General features: G+C 47.8%; 1 protein-coding gene across 1 annotated transcript in view; it reads right to left on the bottom strand.

Moving 5' to 3' along the window:
• The window catches only part of SORL1 (sortilin related receptor 1), a 265,489-nt gene that overhangs the window by 104,640 nt on the left and 134,272 nt on the right, over positions 1–26,577 (bottom strand). Inside the window, 4 exon segments of the mRNA XM_073657402.1 lie at positions 20,610–20,706; positions 22,910–22,995; positions 23,092–23,158; positions 26,451–26,555. Of these exon segments, the coding sequence (XP_073513503.1) occupies positions 20,610–20,706; positions 22,910–22,995; positions 23,092–23,158; positions 26,451–26,555 (355 nt within the window).

The raw sequence follows: 26,577 nt of genomic DNA, 5'->3' as shown, positions 1-26,577 counted from the left end.
CACTCACTATTCTGCTGGTGCAGTCACTGTGTCTATACATTACATTACTGATCTTGAGTTACATCCTGTATTATACTGCAGAGCTGCACTCACTATTCTGCTGGTGCAGTCACTGTGTACATACATTACGTTACTGATCCTGAGTTACATCCTGTATTATACTGCAGAGCTGCACTCACTATTCTGCTGGTGCAGTCACTGTGTACATACATTACATTACTGATCCTGAGTTACCTCCTGTATTATACTCCAGAGCTGCACTCACTATTCTGCTGGTGCAGTCACTGTGTACATACATTACATTACTGATCCTGAGTTACATCCTGTATTATACTCCTGAGCTGCACTCACTATTCTGCTGGTGGAGTCACTGTGTACATACATTACATTACTGATCCTGAGTTACCTCCTGTATTATACTCCAGAGCTGCACTCACTATTCTGCTGGTGCAGTCACTGTGTATATACATTACATTACTGATCCGGAGTTACATCCTGTATTATACTGCAGAGCTGCACTCACTATTCTGCTGGTGCAGTCACTGTGTACATACATTACATTACTGATCCGGAGTTACATCCTGTATTATACTCCAGAGCTGCGCTCACTATTCTGCTGGTGCAGTCACTGTGTACATACATTACATTACTGATCCTGAGTTACCTCCTGTATTATACTCCAGAGCTGCACTCACTATTCTGCTGGTGGAGTCACTAGGTACATAAATTACTTAACTGATCATTAGTTACATCCTGTATTATACTCCAGAGCTGCACTCACTATTCTGCTGGTGCAGTCACTGTGTACATATATTACATTACTGATCCGGAGTTACATCCTGTATTATACTGCAGAGCTGCACTCACTATTCTGCTGGTGCAGTCACTGTGTACATACATTACATTACTGATCCGGAGTTACATCCTGTATTATACTCCAGAGCTGCGCTCACTATTCTGCTGGTGCAGTCACTGTGTACATACATTACATTACTGATCCTGAGTTACCTCCTGTATTATACTCCAGAGCTGCACTCACTATTCTGCTGGTGCAGTCACTGTGTACATCCCTTACATTACTGATCCTGAGTTACATCCTGTATTATACTCCAGAGCTGCACTCACTATTCTGCTGGTGTAGTCACTGTGTACATACATTACATTACTGATCCTGAGTTACATCCTGTATTATACTCCAGAGCTGCACTCACTATTCTGCTGGTGCAGTCACCGTGTACATACATTACATTACTGACCCTGAGTTACCTCCTGTATTATACTCCAGAGCTGCACTCACTATTCTGCTGGTGCAGTCACCGTGTACATACATTACATTACTGACCCTGAGTTACATCCTGTATTATACTCCAGAGCTGCACTCACTATTCTGCTGGTGCAGTCACTGTGTCTATACATTACATTACTGATCTTGAGTTACATCCTGTATTATACTGCAGAGCTGCACTCACTATTCTGCTGGTGCAGTCACTGTGTACATACATTACGTTACTGATCCTGAGTTACATCCTGTATTATACTGCAGAGCTGCACTCACTATTCTGCTGGTGCAGTCACTGTGTACATACATTACATTACTGATCCTGAGTTACCTCCTGTATTATACTCCAGAGCTGCACTCACTATTCTGCTGGTGCAGTCACTGTGTACATACATTACATTACTGATCCTGAGTTACATCCTGTATTATACTCCAGAGCTGCACTCACTATTCTGCTGGTGTAGTCACTGTGTACATACATTACATTACTGATCCTGAGTTACATCCTGTATTATACTCCAGAGCTGCACTCACTATTCTGCTGGTGCAGTCACCGTGTACATACATTACATTACTGACCCTGAGTTACCTCCTGTATTATACTCCAGAGCTGCACTCACTATTCTGCTGGTGCAGTCACCGTGTACATACATTACATTAGTGATCCGGAGTTACATCCTGTATTATACTCCAGAGCTGCGCTCACTATTCTGCTGGTGCAGTCACTGTGTACATACATTACATTACTGATCCTGAGTTACCTCCTGTATTATACTCCAGAGCTGCACTCACTATTCTGCTGGTGCAGTCACTGTGTACATACATTACATTACTGATCCGGAGTTACATCCTGTATTATACCCCAGAGCTGCACTCACTATTCTGCTGGTGCAGTCACTGTGTACATACATTACATTACTGATTCTGAGTTACCTCCTGTATTATACTCCAGAGCTGCACTCACTATTCTGCTGGTGCAGTCACTGTGTACATACATTACATTACTGATCCTGAGTGACATCCTGTATTATACTCCAGAGCTGCAGTCACTATTCTGCTGGTGCAGTCACTGTGTACATACATTACATTACTGATCCTGAGTTACCTCCTGTATTATACTCCAGAGCTGCACTCACTATTCTGCTGGTGCAGTCACTGTGTACATACATTACATTACTGATCCTGAGTTACATCCTGTATTATACTCCTGAGCTGCACTCACTATTCTGCTGGTGCAGTCGCTGTGTACATACATTACATTACTGATCCTGAGTTACCTCCTGTATTATACTCCAGAGCTGCAGTCACTATTCTGCTGGTGCAGTCACTGTGTACATACATTACATTACTGATCCTGAGTTACATCCTGTATTATACTCCAGAGCTGCACTCACTATTCTGCTGGTGGAGTCACTAGGTACATAAATTACTTAACTGATCATTAGTTACATCCTGTATTATACTCCAGAGCTGCACTCACTATTCTGCTGGTGCAGTCACTGTGTACATATATTACATTACTGATCCGGAGTTACATCCTGTATTATACTGCAGAGCTGCACTCACTATTCTGCTGGTGCAGTCACTGTGTACATACATTACATTACTGATCCGGAGTTACATCCTGTATTATACTCCAGAGCTGCGCTCACTATTCTGCTGGTGCAGTCACTGTGTACATACATTACATTACTGATCCTGAGTTACCTCCTGTATTATACTCCAGAGCTGCACTCACTATTCTGCTGGTGCAGTCACTGTGTACATCCCTTACATTACTGATCCTGAGTTACATCCTGTATTATACTCCAGAGCTGCACTCACTATTCTGCTGGTGTAGTCACTGTGTACATACATTACATTACTGATCCTGAGTTACATCCTGTATTATACTCCAGAGCTGCACTCACTATTCTGCTGGTGCAGTTACCGTGTACATACATTACATTACTGACCCTGAGTTACCTCCTGTATTATACTCCAGAGCTGCACTCACTATTCTGCTGGTGCAGTCACCGTGTACATACATTACATTACTGACCCTGAGTTACATCCTGTATTATACTCCAGAGCTGCACTCACTATTCTGCTGGTGCAGTCACTGTGTCTATACATTACATTACTGATCTTGAGTTACATCCTGTATTATACTGCAGAGCTGCACTCACTATTCTGCTGGTGCAGTCACTGTGTACATACATTACGTTACTGATCCTGAGTTACATCCTGTATTATACTGCAGAGCTGCACTCACTATTCTGCTGGTGCAGTCACTGTGTACATACATTACGTTACTGATCCTGAGTTACCTCCTGTATTATACTGCAGAGCTGCACTCACTATTCTGCTGGTGCAGTCACTGTGTACATACATTACATTACTGATCCTGAGTTACCTCCTGTATTATACTCCAGAGCTGCACTCACTATTCTGCTGGTGCAGTCACTGTGTACATACATTACATTACTGATCCTGAGTTACATCCTGTATTATACTCCTGAGCTGCACTCACTATTCTGCTGGTGGAGTCACTGTGTACATACATTACATTACTGATCCTGAGTTACCTCCTGTATTATACTCCAGAGCTGCACTCACTATTCTGCTGGTGCAGTCACTGTGTATATACATTACATTACTGATCCTGAGTTACATCCTGTATTATACTGCAGAGCTGCACTCACTATTCTGCTGGTGCAGTCACTGTGTACATACATTACATTACTGATCCGGAGTTACATCCTGTATTATACTCCAGAGCTGCGCTCACTATTCTGCTGGTGCAGTCACTGTGTACATACATTACATTACTGATCCGGAGTTACATCCTGTATTATACCCCAGAGCTGCACTCACTATTCTGCTGGTGCAGTCACTGTGTACATACATTACATTACTGATTCTGAGTTACCTCCTGTATTATACTCCAGAGCTGCACTCACTATTCTGCTGGTGCAGTCACTGTGTACATACATTACATTACTGATCCTGAGTTACATCCTGTATTATACTCCAGAGCTGCAGTCACTATTCTGCTGGTGCAGTCACTGTGTACATACATTACATTACTGATCCTGAGTTACCTCCTGTATTATACTCCAGAGCTGCACTCACTATTCTGCTGGTGCAGTCACTGTGTACATACATTACATTACTGATCCTGAGTTACATCCTGTATTATACTCCTGAGCTGCACTCACTATTCTGCTGGTGCAGTCGCTGTGTACATACATTACATTACTGATCCCGAGTTACCTCCTGTATTATACTCCAGAGCTGCACTCACTATTCTGCTGGTGCAGTCGCTGTGTACATACATTACATTACTGATCCTGAGTTACCTCCTGTATTATACTCCAGAGCTGCAGTCACTATTCTGCTGGTGCAGTCACTGTGTACATACATTACATTACTGATCCTGAGTTACCTCCTGTATTATACTCCAGAGCTGCACTCACTATTCTGCTGGTGCAGTCATTGTGTACATACATTACATTACTGATCCTGAGTTACATCCTGTATTATACCCCAGAGCTGCACTCACTATTCTGCTGGTGCAGTCACTGTGTACATACATTACATTACTGATCCTGAGTTACATCCTGTATTATACTCCAGAGCTGCACTCACTATTCTGCTGGTGCAGTCGCTGTGTACATACATTACATTACTGATCCTGAGTTACATCCTGTATTATTCTCCAGAGCTGCACTCACTATTCTGCTGGTACAGTCACTGTGTACATACATTACATTACTCATCCTGAGTTACCTCCTGTATTATACTCCAGAGCTGCACTCACTATTCTGCTGGTGCAGTCACTGTGTACATACATTACATTACTCATCCTGAGTTACATCCTGTATTATACTCCAGAGCTGCACTCACTATTCTGCTGGTGCAGTCACTGTGTACATACATTACATTACTGATCCTGAGTTACTTCCTGTATTATTCTCCAGAGCTGCACTCACTATTCTGCTGGTACAGTCACTGTGTACATACATTACATTACTCATCCTGAGTTACATCCTGTATTATACTCCAGAGCTGCACTCACTATTCTGCTGGTGCACTCACTGTGTACATACATTACATTACTGATCCTCAGTTACATCCTGTATTATACCCCAGAGCTGCACTCACTATTCTGCTGGTGCAGTCACTGTGTACATCCCTTACATTACTGATCCTGAGTTACATCCTGTATTATACTCCAGAGCTGCACTCACTATTCTGCTGGTGCAGTCACTGTGTACCTACATTACATTACTGATCCTGAATTACATCCTGTATTATACTCCAGAGCTGCACTCACTATTCTGCTGGTGCAGTCACCGTGTACATACATTACATTACTGATCCTGAATTACATCCTGTATTATACTCCAGAGCTGCACTCACTATTCTGCTGGTGCAGTCACTGTGTACCTACATTACATTACTGATCCTGAGTTACATCCTGTATTATACTCCAGAGCTGCACTCACTATTCTGCTGGTGCAGTCACCGTGTACCTACATTACATTACTGATCCTGAGTTACCTCCTGCATTATACTCCAGAGCTGCACTCACTATTCTGCTGGTGCAGTCGCTGTGTACATACATTACATTACTGATCCTGAGTTACATCCTGTATTATACTCCAGAGCTGCACTCACTATTCTGCTCGTGCAGTCACTGTGTACATACATTACATTACTGATCCTGAGTTACATCCTGTATTATACTCCAGAGCTGCACTCACTATTCTGCTGGTGCAGTCACCGTGTACCTACATTACATTACTGATCCTGAGTTACCTCCTGCATTATACTCCAGAGCTGCACTCACTATTCTGCTGGTGCAGTCACTGTGTACATACATTACATTACTGATCCTCAGTTACCTCCTGTATTATACCCCAGAGCTGCACTAACTATTCTGCTGGTGCAGTCACTGTGTACATACATTACATTACTAATCCTGAGGTACATCCTGTATTATACTCCAGAGCTGCACTCACTATTCTCCTGGTGCAGTCACTGTGTACATACATTACATTACTGATCCTGAGTTACATCCTGTATTATCCTCCAGAGCTGCACTCACTATTCTGCTGTTGCAGTCACTGTGTACATACATTACATTACTGATCCTGAGTTACATCCTGTATTATACTCCAGAGCTGCACTCACTATTCTGCTGGTGCAGTCACTGTGTACCTACATTACATTACTGATCCTGAGTTACATCCTGTATTATACTCCAGAGCTGCACTCACTATTCTGCTGGTGCAGTCACCGTGTACCTACATTACATTACTGATCCTGAGTTACCTCCTGCATTATACTCCAGAGCTGCACTCACTATTCTGCTGGTGCAGTCGCTGTGTACATACATTACATTACTGATCCTGAGTTACCTCCTGTATTATACTCCAGAGCTGCACTCACTATTCTGCTGGTGCAGTCACTGTGTACATACATTACATTACTGATCCTGAGTTACCTCCTGCATTATACTCCAGAGCTGCACTCACTATTCTGCTGGTGCAGTCACTGTGTACATACATTACATTACTGATCCTGAGTTACATCCTGTATTATACTCCAGAGCTGCACTCACTATTCTGCTGGTGCAGTCACTGTGTACATACATTACATTACTGATCCTGAGTTACATCCTGTATTATACTCCAGAGCTGCGCTCACTATTCTGCTGGTGCAGTCACTGTGTACATACATTACATTACTGATCCTGAGTTACATCCTGTATTATACTCAAGAGCTGCACTCACTATTCTGCTGGTGCAGTCACTGTGTACATACATTACATTACTGATCCTGAGTTACATCCTGTATTATACCTCAGAGCTGCACTCACTATTCTACTGGTGCAGTCACTGTGTACATACATTACATTACTGATCCTGAGTTACATCCTGTATTATACTCCAGAGCTGCACTCACTATTCTGCTGGTGCAGTCACTGTGTACATACATTAAATTACTGATCCTGAGTTACATCCTGTATTATACTGCAAAGCTGCACTCACTATTCTGCTGGTGGAGTCACTGTGTACATACATTACATTACTGATCCTGAGTTACCTCCTGTATTATACTCCAGAGCTGCACTCACTATTCTGCTGGTGCAGTCACTGTGTACATACATTACTGATCCTGAGCTACATCCTGTATTATACCCCAGAGCTGCACTCACTATTCTGCTGGTGCAGTCACTGTATATACATTACATTACTGATCCTGAGTTACCTCCTGTATTATACCCCAGAGCTGCACTCACTATTCTGCTGGTGCAGTCACTGTGTACATACATTACATTACTGATCCTGAGTTACATCCTGTATTATACTCCAGAGCTGCACTCACTATTCTGCTGGTGCAGTCACTGTATATACATTACATTACTGATCCTGAGTTACCTCCTGTATTATACCCCAGAGCTGCACTCACTATTCTGCTGGTGCAGTTACTGGGTACATACATTACATTACTGATCCTGAGTTACATCCTGTATTATACTCCAGAGCTGCACTCACTATTCTGCTGGTGCAGTCGCTGTGTACATACATTACATTACTGATCCTGAGTTACATCCTGTATTATACTCCAGAGCTGCGCTCACTATTCTGCTGGTGCAGTCGCTGTGTACATACATTACATTACTGATCCTGAGTTACATCCTGTATTATACCCCAGAGCTGCACTCACTATTCTGCTGGTGCAGTTACTGGGTACATACATTACATTACTGATCCTGAGTTACATCCTGTATTATACTCCAGAGCTGCACTCACTATTCTGCTGGTGCAGTCGCTGTGTACATACATTACATTACTGATCCTGAGTTACATCCTGTATTATACCCCAGAGCTGCACTCACTATTCTGCTGGTGCAGTTACTGGGTACATACATTACATTACTGATCCTGAGTTACATCCTGTATTATACTCCAGAGCTGCACTCACTATTCTGCTGGTGCAGTCACCGTGTACATACATTACATTACTGACCCTGAGTTACATCCTGTATTATACTCCAGAGCTGCACTCACTATTCTGCTGGTGCAGTCACTGTGTCTATACATTACATTACTGATCTTGAGTTACATCCTGTATTATACTGCAGAGCTGCACTCACTATTCTGCTGGTGCAGTCACTGTGTACATACATTACGTTACTGATCCTGAGTTACATCCTGTATTATACTGCAGAGCTGCACTCACTATTCTGCTGGTGCAGTCACTGTGTACATACATTACATTACTGATCCTGAGTTACCTCCTGTATTATACTTCAGAGCTGCACTCACTATTCTGCTGGTGCAGTCACTGTGTACATACATTACATTACTGATCCTGAGTTACATCCTGTATTATACTCCTGAGCTGCACTCACTATTCTGCTGGTGGAGTCACTGTGTACATACATTACATTACTGATCCTGAGTTACCTCCTGTATTATACTCCAGAGCTGCACTCACTATTCTGCTGGTGCAGTCACTGTGTATATACATTACATTACTGATCCTGAGTTACATCCTGTATTATACTGCAGAGCTGCACTCACTATTCTGCTGGTGCAGTCACTGTGTACATACATTACATTACTGATCCGGAGTTACATCCTGTATTATACTCCAGAGCTGCGCTCACTATTCTGCTGGTGCAGTCACTGTGTACATACATTACATTACTGATCCTGAGTTACCTCCTGTATTATACTCCAGAGCTGCACTCACTATTCTGCTGGTGCAGTCACTGTGTACATACATTACATTACTGATCCGGAGTTACATCCTGTATTATACCCCAGAGCTGCACTCACTATTCTGCTGGTGCAGTCACTGTGTACATACATTACATTACTGATTCTGAGTTACCTCCTGTATTATACTCCAGAGCTGCACTCACTATTCTGCTGGTGCAGTCACTGTGTACATACATTACATTACTGATCCTGAGTTACATTCTGTATTATACTCCAGAGCTGCAGTCACTATTCTGCTGGTGCAGTCACTGTGTACATACATTACATTACTGATCCTGAGTTACCTCCTGTATTATACTCCAGAGCTGCACTCACTATTCTGCTGGTGCAGTCACTGTGTACATACATTACATTACTGATCCTGAGTTACATCCTGTATTATACTCCTGAGCTGCACTCACTATTCTGCTGGTGCAGTCGCTGTGTACATACATTACATTACTGATCCTGAGTTACCTCCTGTATTATACTCCAGAGCTGCAGTCACTATTCTGCTGGTGCAGTCACTGTGTACATACATTACATTACTGATCCTGAGTTACATCCTGTATTATACTCCAGAGCTGCACTCACTATTCTGCTGGTGGAGTCACTAGGTACATAAATTACTTAACTGATCATTAGTGACATCCTGTATTATACTCCAGAGCTGCACTCACTATTCTGCTGGTGCAGTCACTGTGTACATATATTACATTACTGATCCGGAGTTACATCCTGTATTATACTGCAGAGCTGCACTCACTATTCTGCTGGTGCAGTCACTGTGTACATACATTACATTACTGATCCGGAGTTACATCCTGTATTATACTCCAGAGCTGCGCTCACTATTCTGCTGGTGCAGTCACTGTGTACATACATTACATTACTGATCCTGAGTTACCTCCTGTATTATACTCCAGAGCTGCACTCACTATTCTGCTGGTGCAGTCACTGTGTACATCCCTTACATTACTGATCCTGAGTTACATCCTGTATTATACTCCAGAGCTGCACTCACTATTCTGCTGGTGTAGTCACTGTGTACATACATTACATTACTGATCCTGAGTTACATCCTGTATTATACTCCAGAGCTGCACTCACTATTCTGCTGGTGCAGTCACCGTGTACATACATTACATTACTGACCCTGAGTTACCTCCTGTATTATACTCCAGAGCTGCACTCACTATTCTGCTGGTGCAGTCACCGTGTACATACATTACATTACTGACCCTGAGTTACATCCTGTATTATACTCCAGAGCTGCACTCACTATTCTGCTGGTGCAGTCACTGTGTCTATACATTACATTACTGATCTTGAGTTACATCCTGTATTATACTGCAGAGCTGCACTCACTATTCTGCTGGTGCAGTCACTGTGTACATACATTACGTTACTGATCCTGAGTTACATCCTGTATTATACTGCAGAGCTGCACTCACTATTCTGCTGGTGCAGTCACTGTGTACATACATTACATTACTGATCCTGAGTTACCTCCTGTATTATACTCCAGAGCTGCACTCACTATTCTGCTGGTGCAGTCACTGTGTACATACATTACATTACTGATCCTGAGTTACATCCTGTATTATACTCCTGAGCTGCACTCACTATTCTGCTGGTGGAGTCACTGTGTACATACATTACATTACTGATCCTGAGTTACCTCCTGTATTATACTCCAGAGCTGCACTCACTATTCTGCTGGTGCAGTCACTGTGTATATACATTACATTACTGATCCTGAGTTACATCCTGTATTATACTGCAGAGCTGCACTCACTAGTCTGCTGGTGCAGTCACTGTGTACATACATTACATTACTGATCCGGAGTTACATCCTGTATTATACTCCAGAGCTGCGCTCACTATTCTGCTGGTGCAGTCACTGTGTACATACATTACATTACTGATCCGGAGTTACATCCTGTATTATACCTCAGAGCTGCACTCACTATTCTGCTGGTGCAGTCACTGTGTACATACATTACATTATTGATTCTGAGTTACCTCCTGTATTATACTCCAGAGCTGCACTCACTATTCTGCTGGTGCAGTCACTGTGTACATACATTACATTACTGATCCTGAGTTACATCCTGTATTATACTCCAGAGCTGCACTCACTATTCTGCTGGTGCAGTCACTGTGTACATACATTACATTACTGATCCTGAGTTACATCCTGTATTATACTCCAGAGCTGCAGTCACTATTCTGCTGGTGCAGTCACTGTGTACATACATTACATTACTGATCCTGAGTTACCTCCTGTATTATACTCCAGAGCTGCACTCACTATTCTGCTGGTGCAGTCACTGTGTACATACATTACATTACTGATCCTGAGTTACATCCTGTATTATACTCCTGAGCTGCACTCACTATTCTGCTGGTGCAGTCGCTGTGTACATACATTACATTACTGATCCTGAGTTACCTCCTGTATTATACTCCAGAGCTGCACTCACTATTCTGCTGGTGCAGTCGCTGTGTACATACATTACATTACTGATCCTGAGTTACCTCCTGTATTATACTCCAGAGCTGCAGTCACTATTCTGCTGGTGCAGTCACTGTGTACATACATTACATTACTGATCCTGAGTTACCTCCTGTATTATACTCCAGAGCTGCACTCACTATTCTGCTGGTGCAGTCATTGTGTACATACATTACATTACTGATCCTGAGTTACATCCTGTATTATACCCCAGAGCTGCACTCACTATTCTGCTGGTGCAGTCACTGTGTACATACATTACATTACTGATCCTGAGTTACATCCTGTATTATACTCCAGAGCTGCACTCACTACTCTGCTGGTGCAGTCGCTGTGTACATACATTACATTACTGATCCTGAGTTACATCCTGTATTATTCTCCAGAGCTGCACTCACTATTCTGCTGGTACAGTCACTGTGTACATACATTACATTACTCATCCTGAGTTACCTCCTGTATTATACTCCAGAGCTGCACTCACTATTCTGCTGGTGCAGTCACTGTGTACATACATTACATTACTCATCCTGAGTTACATCCTGTATTATACTCCAGAGCTGCACTCACTATTCTGCTGGTGCAGTCACTGTGTACATACATTACATTACTGATCCTGAGTTACTTCCTGTATTATTCTCCAGAGCTGCACTCACTATTCTGCTGGTACAGTCACTGTGTACATACATTACATTACTCATCCTGAGTTACATCCTGTATTATACTCCAGAGCTGCACTCACTATTCTGCTGGTGCACTCACTGTGTACATACATTACATTACTGATCCTCAGTTACATCCTGTATTATACCCCAGAGCTGCACTCACTATTCTGCTGGTGCAGTCACTGTGTACATCCCTTACATTACTGATCCTGAGTTACATCCTGTATTATACTCCAGAGCTGCACTCACTATTCTGCTGGTGCAGTCACTGTGTACCTACATTACATTACTGATCCTGAGTTACATCCTGTATTATACTCCAGAGCTGCTCTCACTATTCTGCTGGTGCAGTCACCGTGTACATACATTACATTACTGATCCTGAGTTACATCCTGTATTATACGCCAGAGCTGCACTCACTATTCTGCTGGTGCAGTCACTGTGTACCTACATTACATTACTGATCCTGAGTTACATCCTGTATTATACTCCAGAGCTGCACTCACTATTCTGCTGGTGCAGTCACTGTGTACCTACATTACATTACTGATCCTGAATTACATCCTGTATTATACTCCAGAGCTGCACTCACTATTCTGCTGGTGCAGTCACTGTGTACATACATTACATTACTGATCCTGAATTACATCCTGTATTATACTCCAGAGCTGCACTCACTATTCTGCTGGTGCAGTCACTGTGTACCTACATTACATTACTGATCCTGAGTTACCTCCTGTATTATACTCCAGAGCTGCACTCACTATTCTGCTGGTGCAGTCACTGTGTACATACTTTACATTACTGATCCTGAGTTACCTCCTGTATTATACTCCAGAGCTGCACTCACTATTCTGCTGGTGCAGTCACTGTGTACATACTTTACATTACTGATCCTGAGTTACCTCCTGTATTATACTCCAGAGCTGCACTCACTATTCTGCTGGTGCAGTCACTGTGTACATACATTACATTACTGATCCTGAGTTACCTCCTGTATTATACTCCAGAGCTGCACTCACTATTCTGCTGGTGCAGTCACTGTGTACATACTTTACATTACTGATCCTGAGTTACATCCTGTATTATACTCCAGAGCTGCACTAACTATTCTGCTGGTGCAGTCACTGTGTACATACATTACATTACTGATCCTGAGTTACATCCTGTATTATCCTCCAGAGCTGCACTCACTATTCTGCTGTTGCAGTCACTGTGTACATACATTACATTACTGATCCTGAGTTACATCCTGTATTATACTCCAGAGCTGCACTCACTATTCTGCTGGTGCAGTCACTGTGTACCTACATTACATTACTGATCCTGAGTTACATCCTGTATTATACTCCAGAGCTGCACTCACTATTCTGCTGGTGCAGTCACCGTGTACCTACATTACATTACTGATCCTGAGTTACCTCCTGCATTATACTCCAGAGCTGCACTCACTATTCTGCTGGTGCAGTCACTGTGTACATACATTACATTACTGATCCTGAGTTACCTCCTGTATTATACTCCAGAGCTGCACTCACTATTCTGCTGGTGCAGTCACTGTGTACATACATTACATTACTGATCCTGAGTTACCTCCTGCATTATACTCCAGAGCTGCACTCACTATTCTGCTGGTGCAGTCGCTGTGTACATACAGTTAGGTCCATATATATTTGGACAGAGAGAACATTTTTCTGATTTTGGTTCTAGACATTACCACAATGAATTTTAAACAAAACAATTCAGATGCAGTTGAAGTTCAGACTTTCAGCTTTCATTTGAGGGGATCCACATTAAAATTGGATGAAGGGTTTAGGAGTTTCAGCTCCTTCACATGTGCCACCCTGTTTTTAAAGGGACCAAAAGTAATTGGACAATTGACTACAAGGCTATTTCATGGACAGGTGTGGGCAATCCCTTTGTTATGTCTTTCTCAATTAAGCAGATAAAAGGCCTGGAGTTGATTTGAGGTGCGGTGCTTGCATTTGGAAGGTTTTGGTGTGAAGTAAACATGCGGTCACAGGAGCTCTCCATGCAGGTGAAACAAGCCATCCTTAAGCTGCAAAAACAGAAAAAACCCATCCGAGAAATTGCTACAATATTAGGAGCGGCAAAATCTACAGTTTGGTACATCCTGAGAAAGAAAGAAAGCACTGGTGAACTCATCAATGCAAAAAGACAACAGTGGTGGATGATCGCAGAATAATCTCCATGGTGAAGAGAAACCCCTTCACAACAGCCAACCAGGTGAACAACACTCTCCAGGAGGGGGCGTATCAATATCCAAATCTACCATAAAGAGAAGACTGCGTGAAAGTAACTACAGAGGGTTCACTGCACGGTGCAAGCCACTCATAAGCATCAAGAAGAAAAAGCCTAGACTGGACTTTGCTAAAAAACATCTAAAAAGGCCAGCACAGTTCTGGAAGAACATTCTATGGACAGATGAAACCAAGATCAACATCTACCAGAATGATGGAAAGAGAAAAGTATGGCGAAGGCGTGGTACAGCTCATGATCCAAAGCATACCACATCATCTGTAAAACACGGCGGAGGCAGTGTGATGGCGCGGGCATGCATGGCTGCCAGTGGCACTGGGTCACTAGTGTTTATTGATGATGTGACACAGGACAGAAGCAGCCGAATGAATTCTGATGTATTCAGAGCCGTACTGTGTGCTCAGATCCAGCCGAATGCAGCCAAACTGATTGGTCGTCGTTTCATACTACAGATGGACAATGACCCAAAACATAAAGCCAAAGCAACCCAGGAGTTTATTAAAGCAAAGAAGTGGAATATTCTTCAATGGCCAAGTCAGTCACCTGATCTCAACCCAATTGAGCATGCATTTCACTTGTTAAAGACTAAACCTCAGACAGAAAGGCCCACAAACAAACAGCAACTGAAAACCACCGCAGTGAAGGCCTGGCAGAGCATCAAAAAGGAGGAAACCCAGCGTCTGGTGATGTCCATGAGTTCAAGACTTCAGGCAGTCATTGCCAACAAAGGGTTTTCAACCAAGTACTAGAAATGAACATTTTATGTGCAATTATTTAATCTGTCCAATTACTTTTGGTCCCTTTTAAAAACAGGGTGGCCCATGTTAAGGAGCTGAAACTCCTAAACCCTTCATCCAATTTTAATGTGGATCCCCTCAAATGAAAGCTGAAAGTCTGAACTTCAACTGCATCTGAATTGTTTTGTTTAAAATTCATTGTGGTAATGTCTAGAACCAAAATTAGAAAAATGTTGTCTCTGTCCAAATATATATGGACCTAACTGTACATTACATTACTGATCCGGAGTTACCTCCTGTATTATACCTCAGAGCTGCACTCACTATTCTGCTGGTGCAGTCACTGTGCACATACATTACATTACTGATCCTGAGTTACATCCTGTATTATACCCCAGAGCTGCACTCACTATTCAGCTGGTGCAGTCACTGTGTACATACATTACTGATCCTGAGCTACATCCTGTATTATACTCCAGAGCTGCACTCACTATTCTGCTGGTGCAGTCACTGTGTACATACATTACATTACTGATCCTGAGTTTCCTCCTGTATTATACTCCAGAGCTGCACTCACTATTCTGCTGGTGCAGTCACTGTGTACATACATTACATTACTGATCCTGAGTTTCCTCCTGTATTATACTCCAGAGCAGCACTCACTATTCTGCTGGTGCAGTCACTGTGTACATACATGACTGATCCTGAGTTACCTCCTGTATTATACCCCAGAGCTGCACTCACTATTCTGCTGGTGCAGTCACTGTGTACATACATTACTGATCCTGAGTTACCTCCTGTATTATACCCCAGAGCTGCACTCACTATTCTGCTGGTGCAGTCACTGTGTACATACATTACATTACTGATCCTGAGTTACATCCTGTATTATACTCCAGAGCTGCACTCACTATTCTGCTGGTGCAGTCACTGTGTACATACATTACATTACTGATCCTGAGTTACATCCTGTATTATACTCCAGAGCTGCGCTCACTATTCTGCTGGTGCAGTCACTGTGTACATACATTACATTACTGATCCTGAGTTACATCCTGTATTATACTCAAGAGCTGCACTCACTATTCTGCTGGTGCAGTCACTGTGTACATACATTACATTACTGATCCTGAGTTACATCCTGTATTATACCTCAGAGCTGCACTCACTATTCTACTGGTGCAGTCACTGTGTACATACATTACATTACTGATCCTGAGTTACATCCTGTATTATACTCCAGAGCTGCACTCACTATTCTGCTGGTGCAGTCACTGTGTACATACATTAAATTACTGATCCTGAGTTACATCCTGTATTATACTGCAAAGCTGCACTCACTATTCTGCTGGTGGAGTCACTGTGTACATACATTACATTACTGATCCTGAGTTACCTCCTGTATTATACTCCAGAGCTGCACTCACTATTCTGCTGGTGCAGTCACTGTGTACATACATTACTGATCCTGAGCTACATCCTGTATTATACCCCAGAGCTGCACTCACTATTCTGCTGGTGCAGTCACTGTATATACATTACATTACTGATCCTGAGTTACCTCCTGTATTATACCCCAGAGCTGCACTCACTATTCTGCTGGTGCAGTCACTGTGTACATACATTACATTACTGATCCTGAGTTACATCCTGTATTATACTCCAGAGCTGCACTCACTATTCTGCTGGTGCAGTCACTGTATATACATTACATTACTGATCCTGAGTTACCTCCTGTATTATACCCCAGAGCTGCACTCACTATTCTGCTGGTGCAGTTACTGGGTACATACATTACATTACTGATCCTGAGTTACATCCTGTATTATACTCCAGAGCTGCACTCACTATTCTGCTGGTGCAGTCGCTGTGTACATACATTACATTACTGATCCTGAGTTACATCCTGTATTATACTCCAGAGCTGCGCTCACTATTCTGCTGGTGCAGTCGCTGTGTACATACATTACATTACTGATCCTGAGTTACATCCTGTATTATACCCCAGAGCTGCACTCACTATTCTGCTGGTGCAGTTACTGGGTACATACATTACATTACTGATCCTGAGTTACATCCTGTATTATACTCCAGAGCTGCACTCACTATTCTGCTGGTGCAGTCGCTGTGTACATACATTACATTACTGATCCTGAGTTACATCCTGTATTATACCCCAGAGCTGCACTCACTATTCTGCTGGTGCAGTTACTGGGTACATACATTACATTACTGATCCTGAGTTACATCCTGTATTATACTCCAGAGCTGCACTCACTATTCTGCTGGTGCAGTCACTGTGTACATACATTACATTACTGATCCTGAGTTACATCCTGTATTATACTCCAGAGCTGCGCTCACTATTCTGCTGGTGCAGTCACTGTGTACATACATTACATTACTGATCCTGAGTTACATCCTGTATTATACTCCAGAGCTGCACGCACTATTCTGCTGGTGCAGTCACTGTGTACATACATTACATTACTGATCCTGAGTTACCTCCTGTATTATACCCCAGAGCTGCACTCACTATTCTGCTGGTGCAGACACTGTGTACATACATTACTGATCCTGAGTTACCTCCTGCATTATACCCCAGAGCTGCACTCACTATTCTGCTGGTGCAGTCACTGTGTACATACATTAAATTACTGATCCTGAGTTACATCCTGTATTATACTGCAGAGCTGCACTCACTATTCTGCTGGTGGAGTCACTGTGTACATACATTACATTACTGATCCTGAGTTACCTCCTGTATTATACTCCAGAGCTGCACTCACTATTCTGCTGGTGCAGTCACTGTGTACATACATTACTGATCCTGAGCTACATCCTGTATTATACCCCAGAGCTGCACTCACTATTCTGCTGGTGCAGTCACTGTATATACATTACATTACTGATCCTGAGTTACCTCCTGTATTATACCCCAGAGCTGCACTCACTATTCTGCTGGTGCAGTCACTGTGTACATACATTACATTACTGATCCTGAGTTACATCCTGTATTATACTCCAGAGCTGCACTCACTATTCTGCTGGTGCAGTCACTGTGTACATACATTACTGATCCTGAGCTACATCCTGTATTATACTCCAGAGCTGCACTCACTATTCTGCTGGTGCAGTTACTGGGTACATACATTACATTACTGATCCTGAGTTACATCCTGTATTATACTCCAGAGCTGCACTCACTATTCTGCTGGTGCAATCACTGTGTACATACATTACATTACTGATCCGGAGATATATCCTGTATTATACTCCAGAGCTGCACTCACTATTCTGCTGGTGCAGTTACTGGGTACATACATTACATTACTGATCCTGAGTTACATCCTGTATTATACTCCAGAGCTGCACTCACTATTCTGCTGGTGCAGTCACTGTGTACATACATTACATTACTGATCCTGAGATATATCCTGTATTATACTCCAGAGCTGCACTCACTATTCTGCTGGTGCAGTTACTGGGTACATACATTACATTACTGATCCTGAGTTACATCCTGTATTATACTCCAGAGCTGCACTCACTATTCTGCTGGTGCAGTCACTGTGTACATACATTACATTACTGATCCTGAGTTACATCCTGTATTATACTCCAGAGCTGCGCTCACTATTCTGCTGGTGCAGTCACTGTGTACATACATTACATTACTGATCCTGAGTTACATCCTGTATTATACCTCAGAGCTGCACTCACTATTCTACTGGTGCAGTCACTGTGTACATACATTACATTACTGATCCTGAGTTACATCCTGTATTATACTCAAGAGCTGCACTCACTATTCTGCTGGTGCAGTCACTGTGTACATACATTACATTACTGATCCTGAGTTACCTCCTGTATTATACCCCAGAGCTGCACTCACTATTCTGCTGGTGCAGTCACTGTGTACATACATTAAATTACTGATCCTGAGTTACATCCTGTATTATACTCCAGAGCTGCACTCACTATTCTGCTGGTGGAGTCACTGTGTACATACATTACATTACTGATCCTGAGTTACCTCCTGTATTATACTCCAGAGCTGCACTCACTATTCTGCTGGTGCAGTCACTGTGTACATACATTACTGATCCTGAGCTACATCCTGTATTATACCCCAGAGCTGCACTCACTATTCTGCTGGTGCAGTCACTGTGTACATACATTACATTACTGATCCTGAGTTACATCCTGTATTATACTCCAGAGCTGCACTCACTATTCTGCTGGTGCAGTTACTGGGTACATACATTACATTACTGATCCTGAGTTACATCCTGTATTATACTCCAGAGCTGCACTCACTATTCTGCTGGTGCAGTCACTGTGTACATACATTACATTACTGATCCTGAGATATATCCTGTATTATACTCCAGAGCTGCACTCACTATTCTGCTGGTGCAGTTACTGGGTACATACATTACATTACTGATCCTGAGTTACATCCTGTATTATACTCCAGAGCTGCACTCACTATTCTGCTGGTGCAGTCACTGTGTACATACATTACATTACTGATCCTGAGTTACATCCTGTATTATACTCCAGAGCTGCGCTCACTATTCTGCTGGTGCAGTCACTGTGTACATACATTACATTACTGATCCTGAGTTACATCCTGTATTATACTCAAGAGCTGCACTCACTATTCTGCTGGTGCAGTCACTGTGTACATACATTACATTACTGATCCTGAGTTACATCCTGTATTATACCTCAGAGCTGCACTCACTATTCTACTGGTGCAGTCACTGTGTACATACATTACATTACTGATCCTGAGTTACATCCTGTATTATACTCAAGAGCTGCACTCACTATTCTGCTGGTGCAGTCACTGTGTACATACATTACATTACTGATCCTGAGTTACCTCCTGTATTATACCCCAGAGCTGCACTCACTATTCTGCTGGTGCAGTCACTGTGTACATACATTAAATTACTGATCCTGAGTTACATCCTGTATTATACTCCAGAGCTGCACTCACTATTCTGCTGGTGGAGTCACTGTGTACATACATTACATTACTGATCCTGAGTTACCTCCTGTATTATACTCCAGAGCTGCACTCACTATTCTGCTGGTGCAGTCACTGTGTACATACATTACATTACTGATCCTGAGTTACATCCTGTATTATACTCCAGAGCTGCACTCACTATTCTGCTGGTGCAGTTACTGGGTACATACATTACATTACTGATCCTGAGTTACATCCTGTATTATACTCCAGAGCTGCACTCACTATTCTGCTGGTGCAGTCACTGTGTACATACATTACTGATCCTGAGTTACCTCTTGTATTATACTCCAGAGCTGCACTCCTATATTCCCCTCCTGCATTATGTCACCTGTCTGTGAGATGCTTCGTCCAATCAGCTGTAACGTTCTTCTCTCCTGAATATGAGAATCAAACTCCCAGGATAAAGTCACCGTATAACCAGATATCTGCAAAACAATCCACAGGTGAGACCCTGCACAAAGGCAGGAAGGCGGAGACGTGACGGGGGAGACGGAGATGTGACGGGGGGAGGCGGAGACGTGACGGGGGGAGGCGCAGACGTGACGGGGGGAGGCGGAGACGTGACGGGGGGAGGCGGAGACGTGACGGGGGGAGGCGGAGACGTGACGGGGGGAGGCGCAGACATGACGGGGGGAGGCGCAGACGTGACGGGGGGAGGCGCAGACGTGACGGGGGGAGGCGCAGACGTGACGGGGGAGGCGCAGACGTGACGGGGGAGGCGCAGACGTGACGGGGGAGGCGCAGACGTGACGGGGAGACGCAGACGTGACGGGGAGACGCAGACGTGACGGGGGAGGCGCAGACGTGACGGGGAGACGGAGACGTGACGGGGGAGGCGCAGACGTGACGGGGGAGGCGCAGACGTGACGGGGAGACGGAGACGTGACGGGGGAGGCGCAGACGTGACGGGGGAGGCGCAGACGTGACGGGGAGACGGAGACGTGACGGGGGAGACGCAGACGTGACGGGGGGAGGCGGAGACGTGACGGGGGGAGACGCAGACGTGACGGGGGGAGACGCAGACGTGACGGGGGGAGGCGGAGACGTGACGGGGGGAGGCGGAGACGTGACGGGGGGAGGCGCAGACGTGACGGGGGAGGCGCAGACGTGACGGGGGAGGCGCAGACGTGACGGGGGAGGCGCAGACGTGACGGGGGGAGGCGCAGACGTGACGGGGGAGACGGAGACATGACGGGGAGGCGCAGACGTGACGGGGGAGACGGAGACGTGACGGGGAGGCGGAGACGTGACGGGGAGACGTGACGGAGGAGGCGGAGACGTGACGGAGGAGGCGGAGACGTGACGGAGGAGGCGGAGACGTGACGGAGGAGGCGGAGACGTGACGGAGGAGGCGGAGACGTGACGGAGGAGGCGGAGACGTGACGGAGGAGGCGGAGACGTGACGGAGGAGGCGGAGACGTGACGGGGGGAGGCGGAGACGTGACGGGGGGAGGCGGAGACGTGACGGGGGAGACGGAGACGTGACGGGGGGAGGCGGAGACGTGACGGGGGAGACGGAGACGTGACGGGGGAGGCAGAGACGTGACGGGGGGAGGCGGAGACGTGACGGGGGAGGCGGAGACGTGACGGGGGGAGGCGGAGACGTGACGGGGGGAGGCGGAGACGTGACGGGGGAGGCGGAGACGTGACGGGGGGAGGCGGAGACGTGACGGGGGGAGGCGGAGACGTGACGGGGAGGCGGAGACGTGACGGGGGAGGCGGAGACGTGACGGGGGGAGGCGGAGACGTGACGGGGGGAGGCGGAGACGTGACGGGGAGACGGAGACGTGACGGGGGAGGCGCAGACGTGACGGGGGAGACGGAGACGTGACGGGGGAGACGGAGACGTGACGGGGGAGACGGAGACGTGACGGGGGAGACGGAGACGTGATGGGGAGGCGTGACGGAGGAGGCGGAGACGTGACGGAGGAGGCGGAGACGTGACGGAGGAGGCGGAGACGTGACGGAGGAGGCGGAGACGTGACGGAGGAGGCGGAGACGTGACGGAGGAGGCGGAGACGTGACGGGGGAGGCGGACACGTGACGGGGGAGGCGGACACGTGACGGGGGAGGCGGACACGTGACGGGGGAGGCGCAGACGTGACGGGGGAGGCGCAGACGTGACGGGGGAGGCGCAGACGTGACGGGGGAGGCGCAGACGTGACGGGGGAGGCGCAGACGTGACGGGGGAGGCGCAGACGTGACGGGGGAGGCGCAGACGTGACGGGGGAGGCGCAGACGTGACGGGGGAGGCGCAGACGTGACGGGGGAGGCGCAGACGTGACGGGGGAGGCGCAGACGTGACGGGGGAGGCGCAGACGTGACGGGGGAGGCGCAGACGTGACGGGGGAGGCTCAGACGTGACGGGGGAGGCGCAGACGTGACGGGGGAGGCGCAGACGTGACGGGGGAGGCGCAGACGTGACGGGGGAGGCGCAGACGTGACGGGGGAGGCGCAGACGTGACGGGGGAGGCGCAGACGTGACGGGGGAGGCGCAGACGTGACGGGGGAGGCGCAGACGTGACGGGGGAGGCGCAGACGTGACGGGGGAGGCGCAGACGTGACGGGGGAGGCGGGGGCTGCTGGCCTCAGTGCTGTCTCTTACACACAGACCAGGCCGTCACTCACCAGAACATCGGCGTCCTCCTCCCTCAGGGTAAACTCCACTGAATCCTCTTTAATTGTCTGAATTTTGATGCTTGGAGGAGACACAACTAACAGAAACAAATAAAGAGAGACCTGTAAGTACACCGGCCCCCTACGCAGCATCACACACATCCAGATGGACGGACCCCTCCATCTCCCGTTACCTTTTGCGGTGCTGATAGATTTGATGCTGCTCCATTCCCCGGCCCCCCGGCCGGTGACAGCGGCCACCTGAGAATCACACGAGAGTCACTGAATCACTGCTAGAAGACTAATCTGACCCATCCTGAGAGAGCGCCGGTCACAACGCCGTCTGACCCATCCTGAGAGAGCGCCGGTCACAACGCCGTCTGACCCATCCTGAGAGAGCGCCGGTCACAACGCCATCTGACCCATCCTGAGAGAGCGCCGGTCACAACGCCGTCTGACCCATCCTGAGAGAGCGCCGGTCACAACGCCGTCTGACCCATCCTGAGAGAGCGCCGGTCACAACGCCATCTGACCCATCCTGAGAGAGCGCCGGTCACAACGCCGTCTGACCCATCCTGAGAGAGCGCCGGTCACAACGCCGTCTGACCCATCCTGAGAGAGCGCAGGTCACAACGCCGTCTGACCCATCGTGAGAGATCGCCGGTCACAACGCCGTCTGACCCATCCTGAGAGAGCGCCGGTCACAACGCCGTCTGACCCATCCTGAGAGAGTGCCGGTCACAACGCCGTCTGACCCATCGTGAGAGAGAGCCGGTCACAACACCGTCTGACCCATCCTGAGAGAACGCCGGTCACAACGCCGTCTGACCCATCCTGAGAGAGAGCCGGTCACAACGCCATGTGACCCATCTTGAGAAAGCGCCGGTCACAACGCCGTCTGACTCATCGTGAGAAAGCGCCGGTCACAACGCCGTCTGACCCATCGTGAGAGCGCGCCGGTCACAACGCCGTCTGACTCATCCTGAGAGAACGCCGGTCACAACGCCGTCTGACCCATCCTGAGAGAGAGCCGGTCACAACGCCATGTGACCCATATTGAGAGAGCGCCGGTCACAACGCCGTCTGACCCATCCTGAGAGAGCGCCGGTCACAACGCCGTCTGACCCATCCTGAGAGAGCGCCGGTCACAACGCCGTCTGACCCATCCTGAGAGAGAGCCGGTCACAACGCCATGTGACCCATCCTGAGAGAGCGCCGGTCACAACGCCGTCTGACCCATTGTGAGAGATCGCCGGTCACAACGCCGTCTGACCCATCCTGAGAGAGCGCCGGTCACAACGCCGCCTGACCCATCCTGAGAGAGCGCCGGTCACAACGCCGTCTGACCCATCCTGAGAGATCGCCGGTCACAACGCCGTCTGACCCATCCTGAGAGAGAGCCGGTCACAACGCCGTCTGACCCATCCTGAGAGAGAGCCGGTCACAACGCCACCTGACCCATCCTGAGAGCGAGCCGGTCACAACGCCACCTGACCCATCCTGAGAGAGCGCCGGTCACAACGCCGTCTGACCCATCCTGAGAGAGCGCCGGTCACAACGCCGTCTGACCCATCCTGAGAGAGCGCCGGTCACAACGCCGTCTGACCCATCTTGAGAGAGCGCCGGTCACAACGCCGTCTGACCCATCGTGAGAGATCGCCGGTCACAACGCCGTCTGACCCATCCTGAGAGAGCGCCGGTCACAACGCCGCCTGACCCATCCTGAGAGAGCGCCGGTCACAACGCCGTCTGATCCATCCTGAGAGAGCGCCGGTCACAACGCCGTCTGACCCATCCTGAGAGCGAGCCGGTCACAACGCCATCTGTCCCATCCTGAGAGAGCGCCGGTCACAACGCCGTCTGACCCATCCTGAGAGAGCGCCGGTTACAACGCCGTCTGACCCATCCTGAGAGATCGCCGGTCACAACACCGTCTGACCCATCCTGAGAGAGCGCCGGTCACAACGCCGTCTGACCCATCCTGAGAGATCGCCGGTCACAACGCCGTCTGACTCATCCTGAGAGAACGCCGGTCACAACGCCACCTGACCCATCCTGAGAGAGAGCCGGTCACAACGCCACCTGACCCATCCTGAGAGAGAGCCGGTCACAACGCCGTCTGACCCATCCTGAGAGAGAGCCGGTCACAACGCCGTCTGACCCATCCTGAGAGAGCGCCGGTCACAACGCCGTCTGACCCATCCTGAGAGAGCGCCGGTCACAACGCCGTCTGACCCATCCTGAGAGCGAGCCGGTCACAACACCGTCTGACCCATCCTGAGAGAGCGCTGGTCACAACGCCGTCTGACCCATTGTGAGAGCGAGCCGGTCACAACGCCACCTGACCCATCCTGAGAGAGCGCCGGTCACAACGCCGTCTGATCCATCCTGAGAGAGCGCCGGTCACAACGCCGTCTGACCCATCCTGAGAGCGAGCCGGTCACAATGCCGTCTGTCCCATCCTGAGAGAGCGCCGGTCACAACGCCGTCTGACCCATCCTGAGAGAGCGCCGGTCACAACGCCGTCTGACCCATCCTGAGAGATCGCCGGTCACAACACCGTCTGACCCATCCTGAGAGAGCGCCGGTCACAACGCCGTCTGACCCATCCTGAGAGAGCGCCGGTCACAACGCCGTCTGACCCATCCTGAGAGCCGGTCACAACGCCGTCTGACCCATCCTGAGAGAGCGCCGGTCACAACGCCGTCTGACCCATCCTGAGAGAGAGCCGGTCACAACGCCGTCTGACCCATCCTGAGAGCGAGCCGGTCACAACGCCACCTGACCCATGCTGAGAGAGCGCCGGTCACAATGCCGTCTGACCCATCCTGAGAGAGCGCCGGTCACAACGCCGTCTGACCCATGCTGAGAGAGCGCCGGTCACAACGCCATGTGACCCATCCTGAGAGAGCGCCGGTCACAACGCCGTCTGACCCATCCTGAGAGAGCGCCGGTCACAACGCCGTCTGACCCATCCTGAGAGAGCGCCGGTCACAACGCCACCTGACCCATCCTGAGAGAGCGCCGGTCACAACGCCGTCTGACCCATCCTGAGAGATCGCCGGTCACAACACCGTCTGACCCATCCTGAGAGAGCGCCGGTCACAACGCCGTCTGACCCATCCTGAGAGAGCGCCGGTCACAACGCCGTCTGACCCATCCTGAGAGCCGGTCACAACGCCGTCTGACCCATCCTGAGAGAGCGCCGGTCACAACGCCGTCTGACCCATCCTGAGAGAGAGCCGGTCACAACGCCGTCTGACCCATCCTGAGAGCGAGCCGGTCACAACGCCACCTGACCCATGCTGAGAGAGCGCCGGTCACAATGCCGTCTGACCCATCCTGAGAGAGCGCCGGTCACAACGCCGTCTGACCCATGCTGAGAGAGCGCCGGTCACAACGCCATGTGACCCATCCTGAGAGAGCGCCGGTCACAACGCCACCTGACCCATCCTGAGAGAGCGCCGGTCACAACGCCGTCTGACCCATTGTGAGAGAGCGCCGGTCACAAAGCTCACATATAGCAGAGCCGGTGTAGCGCTGCAGAACTCACCCGCAGCGTGTACAACGTCCTGGCCTCTGTATAGTGGATGTTATAGCAGAGGTCCTGCGTACTGAATGACGACCAGCCCTTGGACGTGTTTGTACTGTACTCCACCTGGAGAAAGGAGCGGAGCGAT

The sequence above is a fragment of the Phyllobates terribilis genome, unplaced genomic scaffold, assembly GCF_046119375.1.
Source record: "Phyllobates terribilis strain yellow unplaced genomic scaffold, ASM4611937v1 Scaffold_12__6_contigs__length_324123572, whole genome shotgun sequence".
NCBI lineage: Eukaryota > Metazoa > Chordata > Amphibia > Anura > Dendrobatidae > Phyllobates > Phyllobates terribilis.
The sequence above is the reverse complement of the archived record's forward strand: the minus strand, read 5'-3'. Positions and strand labels throughout refer to the sequence as shown.